General features: G+C 35.8%; 1 protein-coding gene across 2 annotated transcripts in view; it reads right to left on the bottom strand.

The window, feature by feature from the left end:
• Positions 1-23,042, bottom strand: part of LOC149784378 (uncharacterized) — a 39,355-nt gene extending 16,313 nt beyond the window's left edge. Inside the window, exons 1-4 of one of the 2 annotated variants that reach the window (XM_089932438.1) lie at positions 22,687-23,042; positions 11,748-11,813; positions 9,866-10,067; positions 5,296-5,577 (exon numbers count right to left, since the gene is read on the bottom strand). In XM_089932438.1, coding sequence (XP_089788564.1) covers positions 5,296-5,577; positions 9,866-10,067; positions 11,748-11,813; positions 22,687-22,752 — 616 coding nt within the window. In that variant the 5' untranslated portion in view covers positions 22,753-23,042. The remainder of the gene's footprint in view (positions 1-5,295; positions 5,578-9,865; positions 10,068-11,747; positions 11,814-22,686) is intronic. The other variant, XM_089932439.1, reaches the window with a different exon arrangement.
• Between the last annotated feature and the right edge of the window lie 889 nt (positions 23,043-23,931).

The raw sequence follows: 23,931 nt of genomic DNA, 5'->3' as shown, positions 1-23,931 counted from the left end.
ACTATGAACTATACACCCAGACGTCTCAGAAACACTTAATCACACAGATTTGGAAGCCACTTTTTTTTATCTGGGACGCAGAAAATGACTGAGGCAGGAGTCCTCTGTATGCATGTAATAGGTGTCCAGCAAAATTCAAAGACCTGCCGGTCCTGCTTCAGCCACCTACTTCATGGGAAAATGTGATGATCAATTAGCTGTGCTGATATTTACAATGACAGAATTTAGTGGCTGAAAGAACCCTTGATGAACATACATGTTGCCATTATAACAGCACATTAAAAGAACATGATGCAATAGCTGGGCAGCAAGTTCAAAGGCCTTGACTGGCATCCGGGTGGGAAAATCTACTGATGTTTACAGTGCCTGAATTCAGAGGCAGAAAGACCCAGAGATGTACATGTGGTCATTTATAAGAGTACATAAAAAAAACTTTAGCTTTTGTTATTGTATTCATTTCCAAACGTTGCGGAATAAGCAGTGTTCATTTCCAAATGTAGCGGATTAAGCATTGCACGTGACCTCTGAATCAAGACATGTTGAGACTTAGACAAAATAGTATTCACAAATTTGGACAAGTATTTTGGGGTTAAACGGCAAACTTACGAAGACTGTAATAAGATTTAAAAGAATGCTAAAGCTGCTAGAATTGGTAGTCCAGATGGGACAGTAGCTAAGTGTAAGAAAGTGTGATGCCTAGCTTAGCGTTTGGAATAAGTCCTTATTTTAACTGACAAAATTCAGTCTCACTCTGATGGACAAACAAGAGCTATGTCTGTGTTATAAAGAATGTAGACATTAAACTCAATGGCAACCAATAGTCCTTCTAATTTTCATAGCTTTTTATGAAGGGCCAAGGGTCACGCTGCCAGGCAAAGTGGGCAACTAAGTCACCTAAAAATGTAAACTTTACCTTCTTCTGTTATGAAAGCGAAAACGACTTTGCACTGTGATCTTTTAAGAGGTACACTGGATGACCATACTTTTTTAGATGCCCCCTCGCCTTATCCCGCTTAGTTCTAGTGTTGTAGCGAAATGTATTCATCAAGACATCTGTACCTAGGCCTAGTTTTGATATATATGTGGAATGCACCACTTCTGCTAGTGACAACATACAAGTGTACCAATTTAAACCATTTATCTTAAATATGTCAAGTTAAGAGCAGAAGGGGATATGCTATTGAAAACTACAATACCGGCCGTGACCCTGACCATGTAGAACCCCTAATGTGGTATGTGACATACCAGCTAATGATGATGTACAAACATACCAAGTTTTATCTCTTAATCTCAAATGGCTCATAAATGATAGAGGAAAGGAAACTGAACATACCACAAGGTGGGACACAACAGTTCATAATGATAAGGTACAAGTTTACCAAACTTCATCCCTAAAGCTAAAAGGTCTCAACCCCCCCCCTCCCCACAACCCAGTTCATAACAGAATGTAAAGTGTTGTGGGAAACTTTAAATACTGGCCTGTGACCTTGTCATGAAAGACAGAACCACCAATGAAATACATAACACATCTTCCAATAATGATATACAATATGCAGGTGCAACTTCCCCAAGAATGTGGGCTGGATTAGTGATTTTTAAAACAATGCAACTATGTGGATAAAACCTGGTCAAGGGGAATATGATGTACATGCTTGATATGCAAGCAAACCAGGTTTCAATCTTTAACCTCAGACAGCTCAAATGTTATAGAGCAAAATGGATAGTGACGCAAACTTAAAATATTGAGCCATGACCCCAACCTTAAAAATAAAAACCATACTGTGCTATGCAACACTTTTTCTAATGATAATGTATAGAGATGTCAAAATTTAAGGAAACTTACACTGGGTACCCATCGGTCCTAACAGTCAGTTATCTGGATACCCCATCATAGGTAAAATGTATTAAATGGGAACCTGAACTGCTTTGTTGAACATTCATACATGCCAACCCCCAAGTGAGATATATGCGTAATTACTGCTAATATGAGGGCAAAAAAAGGAGCATAAAAAGAGCAATCTATATATAACGTTCCATAATAATAGAAAACTATGAAAAATGTACATTTAGTTTTCCTACTTACCTGGATCTGCATTTAAAATTCTTGCCACAAACTGACTAAATCCACGTGGATTAGTAGTGAGTACAAGAGAACAGACACAAAAGAAACTGATAAATTATTTATGCATAACACTCACTTTAACTAGTCAACATTTCTAACTTTCGTGAATGGTCACTGAAGTCCCCACTTGATTACTGCTGCATTACATCACTGTCAAATTCTTATTTGAAAATGTTAAAGAGCTACTGATCTGTCCTTTTCTAGATGCAATATCTTTTCAAGTTTAACAAAAGCCCCCTCTAACATTTTTCAGGCATATAACATCCATGAGGCACATCAATGAAGCCTGTTTATCTTAATATCTGACACCATTTATTTTCAACTTAGATGTCACTGCTAGGTTAATAAACAGAAAATAAAGAAATTAGATGGAGGTCTAACAATGAACACAGGTTTGTATCGTTGAATATAATTTATTGGTCATATATGTACTACATAATAATACAAAGGGAGGAAACTTCTTTCTTGTGTGAACCATTTAAGAATCAACACTGATATTTTAAACTAGATTTCTTGTAGCATAATAAATTTGGTACAGATGTTTAGCTCAGTCATATGACTTTATGTGACTGTCCAAAGTTGTCTTATTGTCGTGTTCAAGGAATGCCAGCAGACCATTTTCTCAAGCTACTGCTCGACTTGGCCATGATCACACCCACTTAACAAGAAAGTGAAATGTGCTTAATGAAATACTGCCTTCTCACTGGCCAAATGAAAAAAAGTTATAAAATGGGTTTTATTTCCCAGGTCATTATCAATGGGCGGGTACACAAGTACCCGATGACAGTTTTAATAATGTAGAACTACACCAAGTTTCATGCCTATATCTCAAACAGCAAAACGTTTACAGTTAAATGAAAAGTGGGGGTAATTTAACTGTGGCATATACACCTTTTCATGATGATCAATAAATATACCAAATTTAATCCATGTATCTCAAATGGTTTGAAAATTATAGAGTGGGATGGATTAATTGAAAGTAAAAAATAAAAAATACGAGGTCACGACCTTCACCTAGAAGACAGCCACCACACCCTTCAATGTGGCTATGTGATACACCTTCTCATGATGATGTCCACGTATGCCAAGTTTCATCACTTCACTTCACCTAGAAGACAGCCACAACACCCTTCAATGTGGCTATGTGATTCACCTTCTCATGATGATGTCCACGTATGCCAACTTTCATCACTTCACTTCACCTAGAAGACAGCCACCACACCCTTCAATGTGGCTAAGTGATTCACCTTCTCATGATGATGTCCACGTATGCCAACTTTCATCACTTCACTTCACCTAGAAGACAGCCACCACACCCTTCAATGTGGCTATGTCATACACCTTCTCATGATGATGTCCACGTATGCCAACTTTCATCACTTCACTTCACCTAGAAGACAGCCACCACACCCTTCAATGTGGCTATGTGATTCACCTTCTCATGATGATGTCCACGTATGCCAACTTTCATCACTTCACTTCACCTAGAAGACAGCCACCACACCCTTCAATGTGGCTAAGTGATTCACCTTCTCATGATGATGTCCACGTATGCCAACTTTCATCACTTCACTTCACCTAGAAGACAGCCACCACACCCTTCAATGTGGCTATGTCATACACCTTCTCATGATGATGTCCACGTATGCCAACTTTCATCACTTCACTTCACCTAGAAGACAGCCACCACACCCTTCAATGTGGCTATGCGATACACCTTCTCATGATGATGTCCACGTATGCCAACTTTCATCACTTCACTTCACCTAGAAGACAGCCACCACAGCCTTCAATGTGGCTATGTGATTCACCTTCTCATGATGATGTCCACGTATGCCAACTTTCATCACTTCACTTCACCTAGAAGACAGCCACCACACCCTTCAATGTGGCTATGTGATTCACCTTCTCATGATGATGTCCACGTATGCCAACTTTCATCACTTCACTTCACCTAGAAGACAGCCACCACACCCTTCAATGTGGCTATGTCATACACCTTCTCATGATGATGTCCACGTATGCCAACTTTCATCACTTAACTTCAAAAAGACTGAAAGTTACTGAGCAGAAACAGAGTGCTAAGGACAACATAAATATGGAGTTGAGACCTTGAGTTTGAAGATAGGACCCCCCCACCACAAAATATGCACCTTTAAAGTTACCAAGCTGAAAAGAAAGTGCAACATCTGGAGAGAAATACCATGTCCTCCACTTTTCATAAAAGGCTTGGCACCAAAAACTGGGTTAAATTCATTGGAATCTTGCATGGACAAATCAAATTTATTTATGTTAGGTCATATGTAAAACCCGTGACTGACAAGCCATCCTACATTTAAAAAAACAAAAGGACCCATAGAAAAAAATGTTTTCTCCTTATCTATGAATGCAAAATGCAGGAATGGTGGACAAAATGTTGGTACTAGCAATAAGAACTTGCATTTACTGAGGTGTATCTGAAATCTTCCAGGACTTAACAAGGCAAAGTCCTGATTCACAATCAAAACACTGCTGTAAATGTGTGACCATAACTGCAATGTAAAAAGGACATAATTTGTTTGTCTTGGCTTCATAGTGATTCATCCGACTATATGAACAAAATCCACCAAGGGATTTAGAAAATATAAGAAAATGAAAAAACTTTAACCAAAACCTTAATGCAAATTTTCCAACCAGGACCTTGACCTAAGTTAAAGGGGGTCATCAAACATGGCATGTTATTGTCAGGTATGATAAAAATTGGTCAAGTGGTTTAGGTAATTATGCAACTGAAAAGGTTTAACTCAAGACTGAACTGTTGACAATGACAAAACCACCATCTTCAGCAAAGTGACTGCTATATCTTGTTTCCCACTAAAGTGGTCCTGACGCAAATGATTTTTCTTTGTCACTTCATCTTCACATAATAATAGGATTCGACAGCATTTAAAAGATGTGAAGTGTCAGTTACTTTCTCTGCCAGCCCTCTATTTATTGGCAAACTTTTGTTATCATCTCGCCATCTTCCTCTTGTGTATTCTTTTCTTGCAAACTGTGTGCGTGTGTGTGTATATATATATATATATATACATACACACACACACACACACACAGACATACACACAAGATTAATGCGAACATAAAGATTTATTTTCTTGTCCCTAAACATAACTGAAAGTAACAGAACTTGTTACCAAAATCACAGTCTGGTTCCCCTTTATCCTTCATCGTTCCAGGGATCTCCATGCCCTGAGGATTAACACACCAGCAGGTGCGCTGCATGTTCTTCCCACGGCACTGCAGCTTTTCAAAATCTCCATTTTCTTTGCACTGTGGAATATAGGAGGAAAGGTTGAGGCTGCTGGTCCTCAGTTGCTGGCATGGTGTCAGGGCTTTGGTTGTACTCACAGTTGTGGTAGTGGTGGTAGTGCTGGATTTTGTGACCACTATGATTGGCTCGACATCTACATCTACAACTGAAGGAAATTAGTCATTATTATTCTAAGTAAAAACATCACAAAGAAAACAGCATTTTCAACAAAACTTCTAACCAAGATAAAGTCAGGTACATCACGATTTTTTTTAAATACAAGAAAACTTATGAAACTTCCCTGAAAAATATAGAATTTTTTCACTACTGTTCATACAGCTTGCAAATGATTATCAGCAGACTGAAAATGACTTGAAGATGACCAGCAAATAAAGGATATGTTACCAAAGGTGGAAAGAAAACAATAGTCCCCAAAAGAGACTGTCACTCTTTAGGCCAATTTTTTTTCTCTCCAGGATTTCAATAAAAGACCATTTCTTCTTTTAAACTGCCGAGTGTTGAAACCCTCTCTAAAGTGCTCTCCGTTACAGACCACTGCCATCTCACCTCTGTCTGCGTCAGTTCGTGTCTAGGATTTGGCCAATGTGGGTATGTGAGAAAGCTTGCCAGTAGCTTCTCGTGGGTCGATGATTCTTCCCGGTTCTTCCTCCACCATTAATACCGGCTGCCATGCACAGCCTATCATGTGCTGAAAAATGGCATTAAACCCCATAACAACAACAACAAATCATCTGAATATGACCAACCATTCAGGAATAGCTGTAACAAGATCTTCAAGCTGACTGCTCTGTTGACCATATAGTATGTCAGATCAGCAGCATTTATTTAGGTCCAACTATACCTCACAAGAATTATTCTGGTGAAAACCCTATGCTGATATGACTTTCTGTTTAGAAGGAGCAGCTGGAGATACCCAGATACGTATAAGTTGCTTGCCAGAAAAATGTTAATGGAGGATGTCACACTGGCTTAATGGTTAGCATACCCAACTCTTGACTAAAGGAGTGCAATTTGAATCCTACAACATTACCCATTCAGGTCAGCTATCCTGGTGAATTGGCTCAGGTAATCTATGAGGTGAAAAGATAGCCAAACTATTGCTAGGGGTCAATCCTTTACAAATGTTTGATAAACAGGATCGGTAGCAGAATCCTGTGACAATATTCAAGCCTTTTCCATGGTTTTTATGTCATTTCAAGGTTTAAAATTCTGAGTAGCAACAGAACAGACAGTTTTAACAACTTTCCATGCATTAAAAACACTTGGATCAATGCCAGTATCAAAGTAAAATTGTTTGTGCCAATCAAGATGTCTATAAAATTACCAGAGATCCATCAGCAACAGCTTCGCCAATCAATGTGTTTCTTTGTGTAAAAGAAACACCATAACTAAGACATCAAATAAGAGCACCATGGTGACCATCCTGAAAATGTCATTTATTGTATAGACTCATGTTTACGCCCATTCGTGTATAAACTGAATAAGCGCGACATGTACAAGCAGATAAAAAAATCCAGCCATATTGAAAATCTTGTTATTGCTACTCCATTTGATTGGATGGTCATATTCACACTGGGTTTTCATTATGGATTTCCTGGAGTGTCAGGTTAGGCATGGGATCTCATATTTGGCAATTGGAAAATAACAAAAGTATCATCTGAGATCACAATATCTTTTTTTATGCATCACTTTTCATTTTCATGGGTCTCCTGACTGGATTTCACGATTATATAAATTTGTTGGCCTTTTTCAAGGTTTTCCTGGATTCCTCTGCAATTAAAGCATTTTTCAGGATTGCTACAGACTGAGGATAAAGCATATCTTAACAAATATTCCTCAAGTTTTTATCAAAACTGGCTCAACTGTTACAGAAAAGCTGAAAATACATTTCAATATGACTGCTATGAAAGCCATACTTTTTCAAGGGAAGACACCACCGACAAAATCTGATAAAGGATGACCAAGTAAACATTTGTACTGAATTTGATCAAAACTGGTTCAGCCATTATAGGAAACATAAATATTAGGTTTACCAACCAATTACAAAGGAAACTACATAATTTCTAGTTGAGCCAACCGAAACAAATTTGGTAAAGAATATTCTGAGCAACAATACTACCTTGTGTGATTTAAATTTGCATAACAATCATACATGCCAAACCCCCTGAGAGGTATAATCATAATTATTGATATTATAAGTGGCAAAAAAAAGCTTAACTTGGGGTGTAACAAGTGTAATCTCTATACACTTCTCCCTCAATAACTTGCACACAACAGGGTCCACAAACATAGACCGCACTATAAGTGAGGCAAGAGTTACCGAGAGACCTCCAAAAATTGGGAAAAAATGGCTTTGACATCGAGAAAACCATGGGGGGGGGGGGGGGGCGGCATTAGGGAACAGGGTTGTTTATTGTCCAAATCCTCATTTTACAATCACATCGGTAATAATTTTTAATAACTCGCTTTTTCTAATGAAGTTGTTCGTTATTCTGTATAAATAACATTTATTTTCAAAAATGTCCAAAATATGAAAGATTATTCCAACTGGTTTCAACAACCATCATGGGTATGCAAAAAAATCTGTGTATTACATCACTGCCTTTTGTTTTCTTTATAAGTCTGGTTCCCATACTGGTGTTTAATATTATGCTGCCAGATTGAGAGTCCACAGGGCAGGGAACTAGATTAACTGTTGCTACACCACCAAACAAGATTCCTTTTTTACTTCTTCAAAAACACGCGATATTTATTTTGTGAAACAATTGTCTACGTTGAAACTCAATTTATGTATTGCTCAATTAGTACAATACTGATGTCGTGATTTCAATAGAATTAATAATGAAACTTAGCATCATCCTTGAGGACATCTCTAAGTGCCAATTCAAGAATTCTCTGGAACTCGCTTGCCCACAATAGTCAAGATCTGTGAAAAGAAGCTCTCTATTTTGCGAAGTATTCATTATGCTTGGATGCCTTGTTATCTTTGATCAGTTATGAAACAGTCGGTTAATTTAAGATAGATTATGTTACATACACAATAACATTTATAAGCATTCGATTTATCAAATGAAGTGAGTTCACCTGACATACGACTGGGGCTGCTAGATTTTAAGTTTGTAAGACTTTCATGCCTTTTAACTTTTATTTTACTCCACCTTCTTTATTTGATTCAAAAGAATTAATGTGATAATGCAAAGAAGGTCAGCTTTTAGTTCAGTGAAACATTACAACAAATAATTCCAGAAGCCAGTTATCAAAACACGGTCAGCACTTTATTAGGTTCTCAGAGAAATCCTCCTGGACATAGCTATTATGGTGGATTGACGCATTTTATGTTTAATTACAAGAGATCACATTGCATTTATGACGATTACACTTAAAAGGAGCTAAAAGATGGAACTAGAACACAAATTTCAACAGATAAAAAAATTCTTTAATTTGTATTTATTAAAGTACTGCCTCCACTTGGTGTAAGTGACATTTTCATGGATCAAAATTTCCTTACATATCGTTAACTGCGGTGTACTAAGAATGTCGTTTGAAAAGAAAATATAACAAATTGTATGACCTATTTTTAAATTTGATATTTCATAGTTTTGATTAAAATTTCCAGGTCCTACCTACCATTTTCGATGATAAAACGAAAGATTTATCAAAGTTTCCATTACTGATTTTGATTGCGATTTTCTTCAAGTTCAACAAATAGGGATCAATTTTGGGGGCATTTTCTTATTTAAAAAATGGGATCCATGCCTGACCCCACATTATAAGCAGGTTCGTGAGTTATCAGGGCACGAGTTATCGAGGGAGTGGTGTATTATTTGCCTGAATTACACAAATAATATAGCAAACTGAAAATAATGTTCTGCATGCATTTTGTTTGTCCTTGCTATAGAAGTGAAAATAACTTGAACAGTATTTGTTATAAATGAATCTTGGCTGTACTAGTTAAAGCAGTGGCATATTTCAGCAGATATTACTTAACAGATTCATAAAACATGTTATTAGCCACCAAAACTAATTTACACATATGCGACCCATTGTTTTGCCTAGGTCAGAGATTTTAAGCTCAATGGAGTCCCTTTACCAAGTGTGGGGATATTGAAAACTTGAAAACTTAAGTAACATTATTACATTTACCATAATCAAAACTTGCATCATCTGCCTCACATTAAGACAATAGTTTGCATTTCTGTGATCCCCAAAATCAATAGCGACTCATCTTGTTTCACCCTAACACTGTCTTTGGATTGTTTTGTTGGGAATTATTTTCTTTATCTCCAAGTTTTGCGGCATTTAAAAATATGGATGGCATTGACATTTTGAAGCATAGTTTTTCAGCAGTCTGCTCGCTTGTACTGTACCATGGACTGTCCTTTTCTAAAACTTCATCCATGACAATCCATTTGCTTGAAATATTTAATACATACCTGCACCACTACCTGATTCCTGCAAGTCCTCATCATCTTTATTTTCATCATCACCTGAAGGTGGCTTCTGGTCTCCTGATGCAACAATTTTGTCCCCTGTATCTTGGTTTTCATCGATGAGCTCAATATCACTATCATCCTCATCATCAATGTGGGTATGGTCCACACTGGGATGAGAGCCACTGGATTCTAAGCCTTCATTCTGCAACATAACAAACTGTGTGCAGAATATCAAGAGGCCAAAGTGGGCCTGATAGCTTTCACCTGTTTAAATAACTGAACAAAAATCAGGTTCTCAAAAGCATAGACTGATTATAAAGTATTATGAACTGTAATGAGAGACCACCTATCTCATGAAACCACAATTTTTTGGTAGAAGCTCTGGTTTTTCAAGGAGATTCTTCTGTACCAATTTGACTATTTCTCAGTTAATATGTATCAGTTTAAATTGTTTACTGCATCACTTACAGCCTGTAGTTTTGTGCCCCATCCCCTTGTTCTTGCACTGCCAAAAGGATATGGATGCACTATTTGGCATCCCACTCATATTTTCAATGCCTGTTATATCAATAATGTAGCTAGTAAATTGTAGGGTTTTTCTGTGTTTTATAAAAAAGCTTTCTGGTGTTAACACAATGCCTTTCACAGGGTGACAGCTATAGTAATCACCCCATTTTAGTTACATCTTTTAGATTACAAGTTATAAAACTATTAACATACAACAACAAAATTCATCTATTAGCTAATTTTGTAGAAGAGGGTTGTGATTTTCTTTGGATGTTAGATATTTTGCTTTATTTTATTTCAAGATAAATTTTATTTAGACAATTTAATGGATATAACATGCTCAAGTTTTTCTATATATCAGTATCAGATCTTCCCCGCTATTTTTAATAAAAAAGTGTCAGGCACCTGCCCCTGCTCCAAAACATTAAATTGCTGGTCTCTAATATAAATGCAGTATACTGTGGCACATATAATTGTATGTACAGAATTACAGTGGTATACCAAGGTGTAATTTTTTTCATCATATCCAGTGACACCACCATGTTTCATTGTAACATCATTTTACAGTGCATCCATACTGGATTGACCTCTGACACAAGCATGGCCCTTTAGGGACAAGATTTAAGGTGACATTCACCTGAATTATAATAAAAACACATGAACAAAAAGCAGGTATGCTTATGTTTCTATATAATAAAAAAATCAAACCAAAAACGGGATAACCATTACAGATTGATGGGTATGCTGATCTTCAAACACAATATAATGCATACTTCTACAGCTTCAGATATTTCTGTGGAAAACTAAAACCCAGACGTCATTAATCCACGAAAGCAGTGAAAATTACCACCAGACACTATCATAAGTTAAATGGATGTCAATCATTATTCCCTTGAATGGTTAATTCATGTTTATTGTGTAAACCAAGTACCTACCAACATCCTGCACTTGATGAGGTACATTAACTGCATGTGACACTAATAGACAGGTGTTAAATCACTCACAGAAATGGCAGAAATGAGATGATGAGAGAGCATGATTGCAAATATGATCAAGAGAAAAGACCAAGAAAGTACCAGAAATGCTGTGAAAATGAACACAAAATTTGCTGAGGTATGACTCGGGGGGAAAAAACAGACGTCCACTTTGTGGCACTAAGTATTTGGAAAAATACAAAAGTGTGTGGGTGCTTAATTCACAAGTCTTTGTGGTGAAATACAGTTGTTATTGTTTTAAGTGGATGTAAACGAATAAAATGTTTAATCAGAAAACAAAATGGCTTCTGCTTGACTGAAGCAAAAAATTTAGGCAGGATCATTTAAAAGACTGGGGGCTGTGACCTAACTGCATTCAAGTACCCATTCATGAAACTTACATCTATGTTAATTGTTCCGGCTTCATTGTCATCCCAATTCCTTCCCCAGAACCTTTGAGGTTTCTTCTGCAAAAGGAATAAGTTCCCATTAGTCACAGCCTTCAAAAAAAAACACCATAAGTGCCCTAAAATTCTCAACAATTATCTTGGATGTAATTGTTTTTCTAGCATTAATACAAATATTGGGGCATCTTCACAACTGGAAATACTGAAAACTCTAGCCCCATGCATTGGTTGTGGAAGAGGAAGTCAGGTATCACTAAAGTTTAGCCATAGGAAAGAAAGTGACCACTCCCTAAAACGCAAGCATTAAACCTTGTACATTAAAACGTGTGGTAAAATCTGCAAAATATGAAATTCTTTTATTCTGGAAATTCTGGCAATTCTGGAAATTTTAAAATATTTTCCCCCACAAAAATTCAAAACTTAAGCTAATTTATTAAATCCATTTCTTTTTAAACTCTAAAGCTTTTCTTTTTTCCTTCCTATCCATGGGAAGTTGGGATTTTATTCTGTAGGTGAAAAATCAACATTATATAATAATTATTGAATTTTGTAAAACACACAGAGCACTCAAGTATCAAATGTGGCTATGCTGACAGATGTGAAAGCAGTAAAACCTCAAATAAATGAAAGTGAAAAATTATTAGAAATCTGACGATCCAGGTATCTTCAGGTGATGCCCAGAATATTTATGGGAATCAAAAACAACTGTAAAACTAGCTGTTCTAATGAAATTGTGCTTGATGGAAAGAACATAGTCAAGTAATTCAAGCATGCAAATTAGGTCACTGACCTACTTTTGGTGAGGATGAAGTTTATCAGATATTCCGGCTAAAACAAACAAGCAATTGAAAATACAAAAGATATGCCATCTCAGGGTTCTCAACAGACTTAATAACTAAAGAGTCACTTGACCCTAAACACCAAAATCTCAAGAGTCGAAACTGAAATCTCACCAGTCATTTGATTTTGAGTCATGATCTTACAGATGGTATTTTTTTTGTTACTCACAAGACAAACATGTGCTGAAGATTTCTAGTCTTATGTTGAATAAAACACTTGATGTTTAAGATCTCTTAGAACCTTCCCACATCTGTCACTAACTTTGTTTCTTTGGAGTTTGAGGGTCAGAATGATCGTTGTCAGGTCATTTGTCACACTGAGGCAGGAAAGAAAATTTACTTCTTGAGCCATTGTGATTAATTAATATGAGCCAGTGTAGGATAAGTCAATGAAAATGGAAAAGGTAAATAATATGCTGTGAAGTAAAAAGAAATACAACTTAAAATATAAAAATAAAAAGCTTAATTCACAAGATCACTGTCTGGTGACCACTGATGACATTGTGCTTATTAAATTTCACACTGAGCCTGTATGAAACATCATCTTATCATGAAGCTGAGTTTTAATTTTGCTACTGATTATACTGACATGGCTCAACTGTTATAAAGACAATGGCCAAGGACCTTCTGCTCGTGTACATGTTTATATACACCATATTCATTGTAAATATTTCAGAAAAAATATTTGTGCATTGCACATGCTGATACCAATGAGAGGGAGTGTGTGGTTGAGGTCAGAATAGGAGAAAAAACAAAACTGTCTTCATAAAATATGAATGCTCCACAAAAGACAACATTAATGCAAAACTTAAAGACATTAAAGCACAAAATATTGATCAGTATCCAACTTTTGGCAGGTGAGGGTCACAAAAAGCAATATCAACACAATAGGCTGTGACAATACATCCATTTTGGCAGTTGTATTGGTACATTTTTAATAAAGGTACAAACATATATCAAAAGATACCACCATCCATTCACAGGGTTAATTCTATGAGACACGATTATGAGATCTATGCTTATTTCAAAGGCCAAAGAATATCTAGGATGCACAAAACTTCATGCATCATATTTTCAAGCATACCATTATTTATTTGCTATCTCATCCTATATTCAGAAAATTACATCTTCTTTCAAATGGATTGGGGGGGGGGGTAGTGATCACAAGATTTTCAAGATAGATGGTTAGCTGCCAACCCTAAGATCTTCTTCCCAGCAAAGTAGTCAAAATATGATAACTATTTTCAATACAGTGCAAGACGTATTTTATTAAAATGCCATGTCAATATGACCACCAATTCTGGAGAAGTAGAAATAACAAGATTTTCAAGATGGCCACAAACAAAACAAAAGCACTGCTATTACCCCAATTATAAACCAATGCTAAAACGATCCCCAACTCCCACTTTAACAAATTTTGTATCTGGAAAGCAGACCTATATATGATCAGGCCAACACCAATTTTTCAATCAAGCCAGGCACAACTAACATGAATCCAGTTATGCTTTGTTTTTACAGAATCCATCAGATTAAAATGGACATCAAGGCCCATTATCAGCCTATTTGTGACCGGACAATAAGTTCAGGCTTGGTTCAGAAGAGCATGAAAGAGTCAATTTTAACAACTAACCTGAGGATGATGCACATGTAGATTGTTGACAGTTCTGTCAGACAGACCTTCATATACTAATAAAGTAACATTAGGCTTTTTGAAAAGTACTAGTCTTTTTTGCCTGAACTGAAACCTTCACTCATGTTTTAAATGATTTTCTGCTCTCAGTGTTTAAGGCAATTAATTTATTAGGGCTGGGCAACCAACATTTTTACAGGTAATTGTTGCTAAAGGAAGCCTCCACCTCCCCCTACAGCCTTTTCCATGTATGTTTTATTTAACCTTTTCATCTGAAAACTGCTAGGTGTTCATTTAACCTCTATACTGGTGTGTTGTTTTGAAGACTAAAAACCCAATCTTCACCCACAATAATGTTCAAATGATTTAGCAACCTCTGTACAGAAGTCCTTTGGACATGAATTTCCAGGTCAAATATGTGTTAAATTCTGAAAGCATGCACACATTGCCCCTGTAACTTTGAATCCCTGTCTACATTATTTAGACGGCTGTGACCAATCTGCAGAATAGCTAATGGCTAGACTCTAAAAAGACATACATGAAGCCAGTGTGACCAATTAACAGCTAATCATTATCACCAATTATCTTGTAAAAAAGGCTGCCCCACTGAAAGCTCTCTTTCAAAGATAGCAAGTTCTATTAAGTGTGTATTAAAGTACCTGCAATTGCAAGGCCAATAAATGATGCCCCTTTTTTGAAAACAGGGTTTAAATTAAACTAGTGAGGCTTTGTATTTAAAACATGTATACAAGTAATCAAAGCTTTTTCAGAATCAAATTTGGACCATACTGTCCAACTAATGATATTCGATGAGGCAACAAAATAGTGTTTGCAGCTGGCTGACTATCCATGTTTTGCTTTGCCAACCCTAGGCACCTTTTCCCATATGGAAAAGAAAAATCACATCAAATATGTTTTTAAAAACTATGACCTGCCTGCCCTAATTTAAAACCTGTTCAATAGGAAATGCATATTTTTTCCTAATAATAATAATAATAATAATGACAACTGCTACTTAAGTTGGTGTGATTTAGACTAGGGCACCAAAGTACCTTTTCACATATTTTAAGAGAATGCAAAAAAGTAAGTTGATTTGTAAAAATGAGCCAGCAAAATCTGTTTTCATTTTTCCACAAATGAACGTGTGATGAAAATGACAACAATGCTAGTAAAAGCCAAAAGCAGATGAAAACGAAAGCACAAGTCAGGACAACAAAGAGAACTTGAACTAGGAATGCATATTTAATGCTGTGTCTCTCTAGACTAGGGTTAAGGATGATAAATATGGTGAAGAACTACGAACATGAGAAATTAGAGACCTGATAGATAGGGTGATGCAGTTCTTGTGGTGGGAGAAAGTGGAATCAGATGGTACATTAAAATCGATTTGTAAGTGGTGTAAGATTGCCCGAAAGCAAATTGCTTTAAACTGAAATGGAAATACATGAATGAATTTGCAGCCATCAGCCATCATGATTTTAAACTGGATCATTTAATTGTTGTTGCAAGACACTGCTATTTAAAACAGACACTCTTGTATTAAGAAATATTTTGAAATTATGTCAAAAATGACGACTACAAAACAGTACTGTTCTATACAATGAAACATTGAATTAAAAAATAAGAATAATTGAGAAGCATCATACCCTTGAAGACCTCTATAATCAGTTACAATTATTCTATACCCCAATATATATATATATGGGTGGGTGGGTCGTGCAAACAAAACCTTTATCAATATTTCCCCGATATGGTCACAGATAACAAAATTGTTACCCAAAGACCATGATGTTATTGGGACAAAGACTACAATCCAAATTTTTCTGAACATGAATATGCTATCCAGGTAAATTTGATATACATTATATATAAACTATATAAACCTTGACATACCCTTTTAAGCCAGCAGCAATAAATACTGCACAGCTCTCGTTCATTTTTTTAAAACTTACCCATAGTGTACTGCCATAATGTCAGTGTACAGAAAGCCTAACTTTTCCCCCATTTTATGGATATTTTATGCACAAACTTTGGTTAAAGGTAATAAAAAATGAACTAAAACTACCAGTAAACAATTAACTTCATACTCTTTTTAGAGGTATTTCAAGACTTCCAATGTGACTACTGTACTAGGGACTAAGAGGATAATATATTTTCATACCAATAATAGTATATCCCACCAAGTCCAAGTTACTACAAGTCAGCAAGTTCATACCAATAATAGTATATACCACCAAGTCCCAAGTTAGTACAAGTCAGCAAGTTCACACCAATAATAGTATATATCAACAAGTCCCAAGTTAGTACAAGTCAGCAAGTTCACACCAATAATAGTATATATCAACAAGTCCCAAGTTGGTACAAGTTGGCAAGTTCATACCAATAATAGCATATACCAACAAGTCCAAGTTAGTAGCACCTGATCTTTAGAAGCTCTAAGCGCTTTACAGCATTAAACACCTATAACATAAAAAACATACATAATATGATTACAAAAACAAATGCCATGAAATTAGAAAACAAAAAACATGCTGAAAATATTTAATACTACAAGTCAGCAAGTTCATACCAATAAAAGTATATACCAACAAGTCCAAGTTAGTACAAGTCATTAAGTTCAGTCTCATTCTTTTTACTTGTGAACCAAAATACATGTCACAGTGGCCTAATTAGGAGTAAAGTATAGTGTTTTTGTGTTATGTGTAATGTACTATAAATGTCACAACCAGAGCTCTATGATGAGGTGGAGCAGTTTCACCATTCACTAACTAGCACTATGCAGAACAAAATGGAGATCAAACTTTTTCATTTGGTATAAAAAGTAAAACTCTGAATCGTGACAGAGAAATTTAGATCATTAACTAATTTCTTCTAGCTCAAGCTAGTTAGGATAAGCAGCTGTCAGCACATGCTCAATCAATGGCAGTGCTTTGGTCACAACAATTTCATAATACCTTCAATAATTGTGCAAAAACAAGGTCAAGATTTCTTACTATGTATTACAACTGTAACTACATTATGGGCAATACTGAGAGGTATAATTTACAACATTAGTTTATCATGAACTTTATGTCAGACAATAAATGAAGAACTGGCTCTTCATTTAAAATCTGAAAATAAACATGGAAGCTAGCACAAACTATGACATAAAAAGCTTGTTCCATGGCACAATGTGACTATAGAATTTAATTTAACACCATTCATGTCAAGCTAAAGAATCCAGATGTGCAAACAGTTGCCTACATGTTTAAAAAACACTAGGATACCTCTACTGCTGCGACTCAAGTCACAAAAAGTACTTCGAGAGAACACAGTAAAAATTGTATACTGCACCGTGTACATTTTCATAGGTGCAACTTTCATCTAATCTGTGGGAATTTTCATGTTTCACTGCACTCAAAGCGGGCAAATTTGTACAATCATGCACAATGGCAGCATCTCTCTTTAAGTACATTAAAGATCAACTAATGACCACTTTTGTGTGAAGTTTTTCTTTTGCTCTGCAAATACAGCCAAACCTGTCCTAATGGTCACCAAGAGTGCAGCTGTTACCTGGTCACAACAGCCATCTAAATTTCAGTCTGGCAAATTTCAAATATAAATGTCATGTAATCAACCTCACATATCTTCTGAAGTCATGCATATGTGTTTCATGACCAAAGAGTGGTTTCACCCTGCTTTCTGCTATCACTGAAGCACATCAGCAGTGACTGGTCCAGGTATGTAAATTAAACTTCCTTTGTTTGATGAGTATGGTACATATAAATCTATTATTACATGATGCAATAGCCACAGAAAGCTTCTTATCATTCCCAATCATCAAATGCCTATAGTAGAAGTTGACCGTCTTATGATCTCATTGAATCTGAGTAACTGCTTTACTCATCAATTGTCTGAAGTGTGAAGACCTTTTTTCACGCCTAATTTCACCAGCTGGCCCAACAAAAAGTCAGTCCTGTGTTTTCCAAATCATAGTAAAAGTTCTGATACAAATTAAAGGAACTGCTAAAAAATCGATCAAAACTTTGACACATGTGACAATGATAGGAGAATCGGTCATGATGTAATATACGCGAGGGATCAGAGTGAGGATACCGTAATTATTTATTTCATTATATTGATATTTTTGTTTTTGCTAAAGAGCTATACTAAATACATGAATTTTATTAGCATACTACAACTAAAAATAATACATGCCAAATACTAATATGACTACTACTAATAATAATGCTAATGCTAGTACATGCATTTGCCATGAACCAATTTTGACAGCTCAACCTACCTTCAGAGGCCACTTTGGGTGACAACAGTAGATAGGTTCAACTGTACTTTCTGTCCATCAAGCAGTGAACAAGCTATGTTAAGTTCTGATTGGTGGTTATTATTTACCCTCAACTGGAACAAACAACCACCAAAGAGAATACAAATGTAACGTATTTTTACTGTGTGACATGCTGGTAGTGTACTGTAGCTTTCAAATTTGACCAAAGTTGGCAAGATACAAATCAACATAGAAAGCTCCTTTATGCTGAACAAGCAGCTGAGTTCAGAAGATCAGCATGGAATTTGCAGGGTCAAATTATGAACCACATCACTGTGTTATTTGCTGAAGGCGAGTCGGTGTTCTCAATGGTCTTTTTCACTTTTACCAATTCTCCAATATATGAATTGCTACAGCAAAAGTATTGCTGCATCGATATACTGAACTGATTATCATTTCACCTCTATTATTTGTGTTTCTTTAAATAGTTTTAAAAAGGAGTAAACTTAGACTGGAAGATTATGTCCTTTCATGGGGGGGGGGAACAGTTTCTGTACCCATTTTAATGAACCATTATGAAAACATGAGCGGGAAAATATATGTAACAGAGATGAAAAATAAAGGTCATTGGCACAAGGGTGCAGTGTAGAATGAACCAGGGATCGTCCTGGGCTTCGCCAATGTCGCAAATTGCGATTTTTTTTTCCTTATAGGCGACAAAAATATCCTATCTGGCAATTTTTTTGGCGACAGATATTTTGGTTATTTAATTTGTACATACAATCATGGATTTGGACTGGATAAATTAAAAGGGAGAACGAATGGAAGCCACAAACTTGACTAAGCAATGCATTGGAATCAATCTGTTACACAAGCGATCTTTTGTTCGTATTGACAACCCCATCTTTACAGTGCATTGTTACATCATAATCTGCTTATGCTGACATCTGGGCTGAGTACTGTATGCTGTGATACAGTCAATCATGCTACCAAACTATACCTACAACTAACCGACTTCTGAAGACCCGAATAGAACAGATACAATTAAATGAATGGCTAATCCTTCTGTTATTTTTGTTTTTGTTTTTTTACATATACCAATACAATAGTTTTGCTGAACCTTCATAGAAAACAGAGTACTGACTACTGTGTATAAATACAAAGCAAATGGGAAAAATCTCAATCACAATTATATGTCGCCAGTGCAGCATTTTACTCACTGATCTTTTCCTTTTGCCATCATTACGTGTTACAGCTGCAGAGACTTAAACTCCGCAACAAGAAATAGCAACAAAAAAAAAAAAACCAAACAATTTTGCATAATTAATAATAATTATTTATTTCTCAAAATACAGGAGTGAAAGAATCCCTAAATTGCGTGTGAATTTATGCATATATATACAGTCCAATATTGCCAGGTGTTGACTTGTGTAAGTTTCATTTGTGGGAATGGAGATCCTATTTTGCTTGTCGAGAAAATTTATACAGCATTCAGTGATCATTCTTGGGATTTAGGAAGCAAGTCACTACAAGCTTTGTGAAGCTAGCCATAAGGGGGTGGGGGTGGGGCTGCTGAGAGGCTACTGGTGTCACCTGTCAGCACTGTAGACTGTGAACGTGGATTCAGTAAGATGGACCTCATAAAAACTGACATCAGAAATAAACATGTGAAAAATTAGACTTTGAAACTGCATTCAACAAGCGGGCAGCCCTAAAATCGCGACGGATCTTCATGTAACATTTTGTTAAAGCTTTTTGTAATTAAAGTATTAACTAATCCATCTTTTGTAATTTTCATTGCCTGTTACATTAAAAGACTAAATTAACACTTGGAAAAATGTACATTACTTGTTTTGGCGACACTTTTTGAAAATTGGCGACTGAATATTGAGGTTGGCGATTTTTTTGGTGACAGCTTTTTAAAAGCCAGGACCATCCCTGATGAACCATGAACATTATTTTCCTTTTTATTTGATGAACTTAAAATTGAATTAATAGAGTCAGGCAAGTATCTTGAAAATGTCACTTTCCCTTCCTTGCCCGTTACTCATCAATTCAAGAGGAGTTTTGAAGTCCTGTGTAAATGTGAATAAAAATCAACAACATTCAAACAAATTAGAATGCAAATGGGTGGGTTTCTTATTGAGTTCATGTTGGAAGGGCTCGATATTGACTCTGTCCTCCAACCTCAGAACAACTGTTCACTAACTACCAGTGAGGGGCTGACTGGCTTCTCTCCACTCAGTACAAACCAAGGTATTCATTTTAAAGTTATCTGAAGTTTTTCAGCTGCTTTGTGCATGGTCCATTTGAACGCATTTAGAAATCATATTCAAGCTGTCATAATCCCAAGTGAACAGGCTAAATTCAAATTATTTTTGGGACTGACTTGTGATTACTGAAAGGTCTAAAATTAACAATAATCAAAACCAAATAAAGCCTCTTCACTACAAGGTACATCAAGGCCAGAAGTATAAATGTTCCAAGTGTGATCAAATGAGCAATACACAATGAAACCAACAAACTTTGAGCAAATGCGCTCATTAAATGATTAGTAAGACACTTAAATCATACAAGTTTTGATGTCTCCATTATGGTGGTGTTATGACCAAATAAACACACCAACACTATAGGAAAATTATCAAGAAAATTGGTGTGGATCAGATTTCAGCCCACACTTCCTGATTTTGGTAACTGGTGCAGGGGAGTGGGTACTGTCAATAGTTTGCATTTACTGGCAGTAAAGATTGCCTGTGGGTTGCCACTTCAGCGGTTTCTCTGCTACACCCATTTGTATCAGCTAAACTGCAAGCTATGCTGTTTATCCGGCCGAGTTTTATAAGTCTTATTCCATTTTTCAAAACAAAATGTCTGAAAATGGAATGATTCAAATTGATCAATATTTTAAGTACCAGATACTCTATTATTATTGTTGACAGCAGTGCATATGTTTAACAAGTTGATAAAAATGAAAGATTATTATTATTTTAGGGATATTAGGTAACCATATTGTTGATATCATGGAAAACCCATACACTCTTCAAAACCCCCCCCCAAAAAAAAATCGGAAGGAAACCATGGAATGAGGTGACCAATCATTAACTCTGAGGCTCCCAAAGGATAAGTACATTAAAATACACTCATAAATCATATTTTATATACTTTTAATGAATTTCTAGTTCCAAACTACAAAGAATGGCAGATCATTAAGTATGCTGGAGACAGTGGGATTTATTTACATAAAAATTTTAAGAGTATAAAAGAAGGGATTCAAAAATTGCTGTTTTATTAAAATATCTTAATGACTATTTCTACAAGAAGCTTTGTTCTTTATTGACATTTGAAAAGTGAGTTGGCGTATGTTATAACTGCCCAAAGTAGCAACCTGTACAAGAGAAAACTGACCAGTATTTCTGATGTTCTTATGCACCTGACAACCAGTGGATACATTTAGATATATTTAAATGAAAAAACTATTTAACCATATTTATCATTTTAAATGATTTTTTTAAATCTTTATTTACAATTTCATTGTTTTTCTTTGAAATTTTCGTGCATACATACTTAATTTTTATGTAATGTGCTAGTGTCTACATTTACTCAAAAACCTCTTTTTTGTGATCAAAATTCAAAAATTCATTATAAATTGAAACATTTCTATGCTGTAAAAAACTCAGATTTTCACTTCTCAAGACATCAACTTTCCAAAATGTACGGATATAAGTGTTTTGTGACATTTTAAAAATTGTATTGAAATAGCTACTCTGGGTAGAATGTGTCACTAGGCTAAAGCCAGGAGACAATTTGAAGAAAAACTTGCGAGTGTTCTCGCATCTCTTTGTTCAAGCTGTCATACCACTTATTTAAAATCTGATTTTAACTGGGACGTTAAGCATAATAAACTTAAAAATTTGGATCCTTATTTCTTAGTGTTTTTTTAAAACCAATAAACATTGTTTTGTTCTTGATCTAACGTCGGCCATCTACCCATAATGCACCAATGTTTTATTGTAGGTGCACGTTTCAGGGACCTTTGGACATATAATCAGAAGAAGAAAAAAATGTTAACGAAACTAGCCATCATGGTAGAAGAATAGCGCGAGTATAAATCAGTGACATGGATCAAGCAGATTTTCACGGCCATACTGACCCTTCCCTAAACTCGCAAATGCTTTAGTAGCATGTTTTTGGATCTCGACCTACCTTGGCCTCACAGTTGACGTTCAGCAGGAGCACCAAGACTCCCAAATAAAGTAGAGAACGTCTCATCACACTGATCCTTCTTTTTTCTTTTTGTCTATGTTCACTCAGAAGCCACTCAAAACAACAAATAACGGTAAATGAATATCGTCCACAGTACTTAGTTTCTTATATTCTGTTTTCCTCTGTTTTTTCCAAGCACTATTTTATATATTCATCCGCGTTACAGGTGTGTCGTCTTCATTGTTTCTTTGTAAGATTAAGTTTGAGAGAAGTATATGTCCGTTTTTAAAATGAACCGTTTCAAGACTACACTTGTTTAATTATATCACTCGACATCGGAAATCATACTGATGATCAACAGAAATATATGGAACTATATTTTAAAATTTCCAATTAGTCAGAGTGACGTCACTTCCTCGAGAAGTATAACAATCATGTAAGGAATGTGGATAGGTCCTTTCGTCCACCCTGTCAGGCTAATAAAATCACTATTCTAAATTTAGAACAGAAACGTATACACTGCAAACGGTGAAATGAAAGTCCGGGAAGTTTTAAAATTTATACTTTGTTGAAAGTGATAACACATTAAGAAAGTCTTTAAATACGAGAATATGAAATAAAAAGAGTGATGTAAAGGTTTACAACATCTCTGATGAAGTCCAGTACATTAGTTACAAGTTTAGATACACATAAGACATGAGTACTTATGTTAGTCACAAACACAGACACATTATATTAAAAAACACAACAACAAAACCCACTTAAACAAATCAGCATACTGGTAGAGTGCAAGCTTTCCGGAAACGGCGATTCACACATTTGTACATCCCACGCAAAACTCGCGAGACTGAACTCAATAAGTACTTTGGTTTTTTTGCACTTTAATGCTGCTTGCTATTAATGTAAGCAGCACTTTTCACTGATTAGTAAACCTCGTGAAAAAAATCAGAGGAAATATATTAATAATTTTCATAAAAACAGGATGCAATAACAACTCATGACCCATTTACATACATCCATTCGTTCATACATACATAGAGCCATCCATCCATACATATCATCACCTTGCCTTATTATGTTGTTGTTGTTGTTGTTGTAAGGCTTAACGCCATTTTCAGCACAAGATAGGCTATACGTGGCGGCCAGTATTAATAGTGGAGGAAGAACCCGGGAAAACCCCGGTAAGAACCACCGACCCACGAGAATCTACTGGCAAGCTTTCTCACATACCCACATTAGCCGAAT

Source organism: Sinohyriopsis cumingii, chromosome 14 (assembly GCF_028554795.1).
Source record: "Sinohyriopsis cumingii isolate HCF-2022 chromosome 14, ASM2855479v2, whole genome shotgun sequence".
NCBI classification, from domain to species: Eukaryota; Metazoa; Mollusca; class Bivalvia; order Unionida; family Unionidae; genus Sinohyriopsis; species Sinohyriopsis cumingii.
This window is presented reverse-complemented; position numbering and strand designations above follow the sequence as displayed.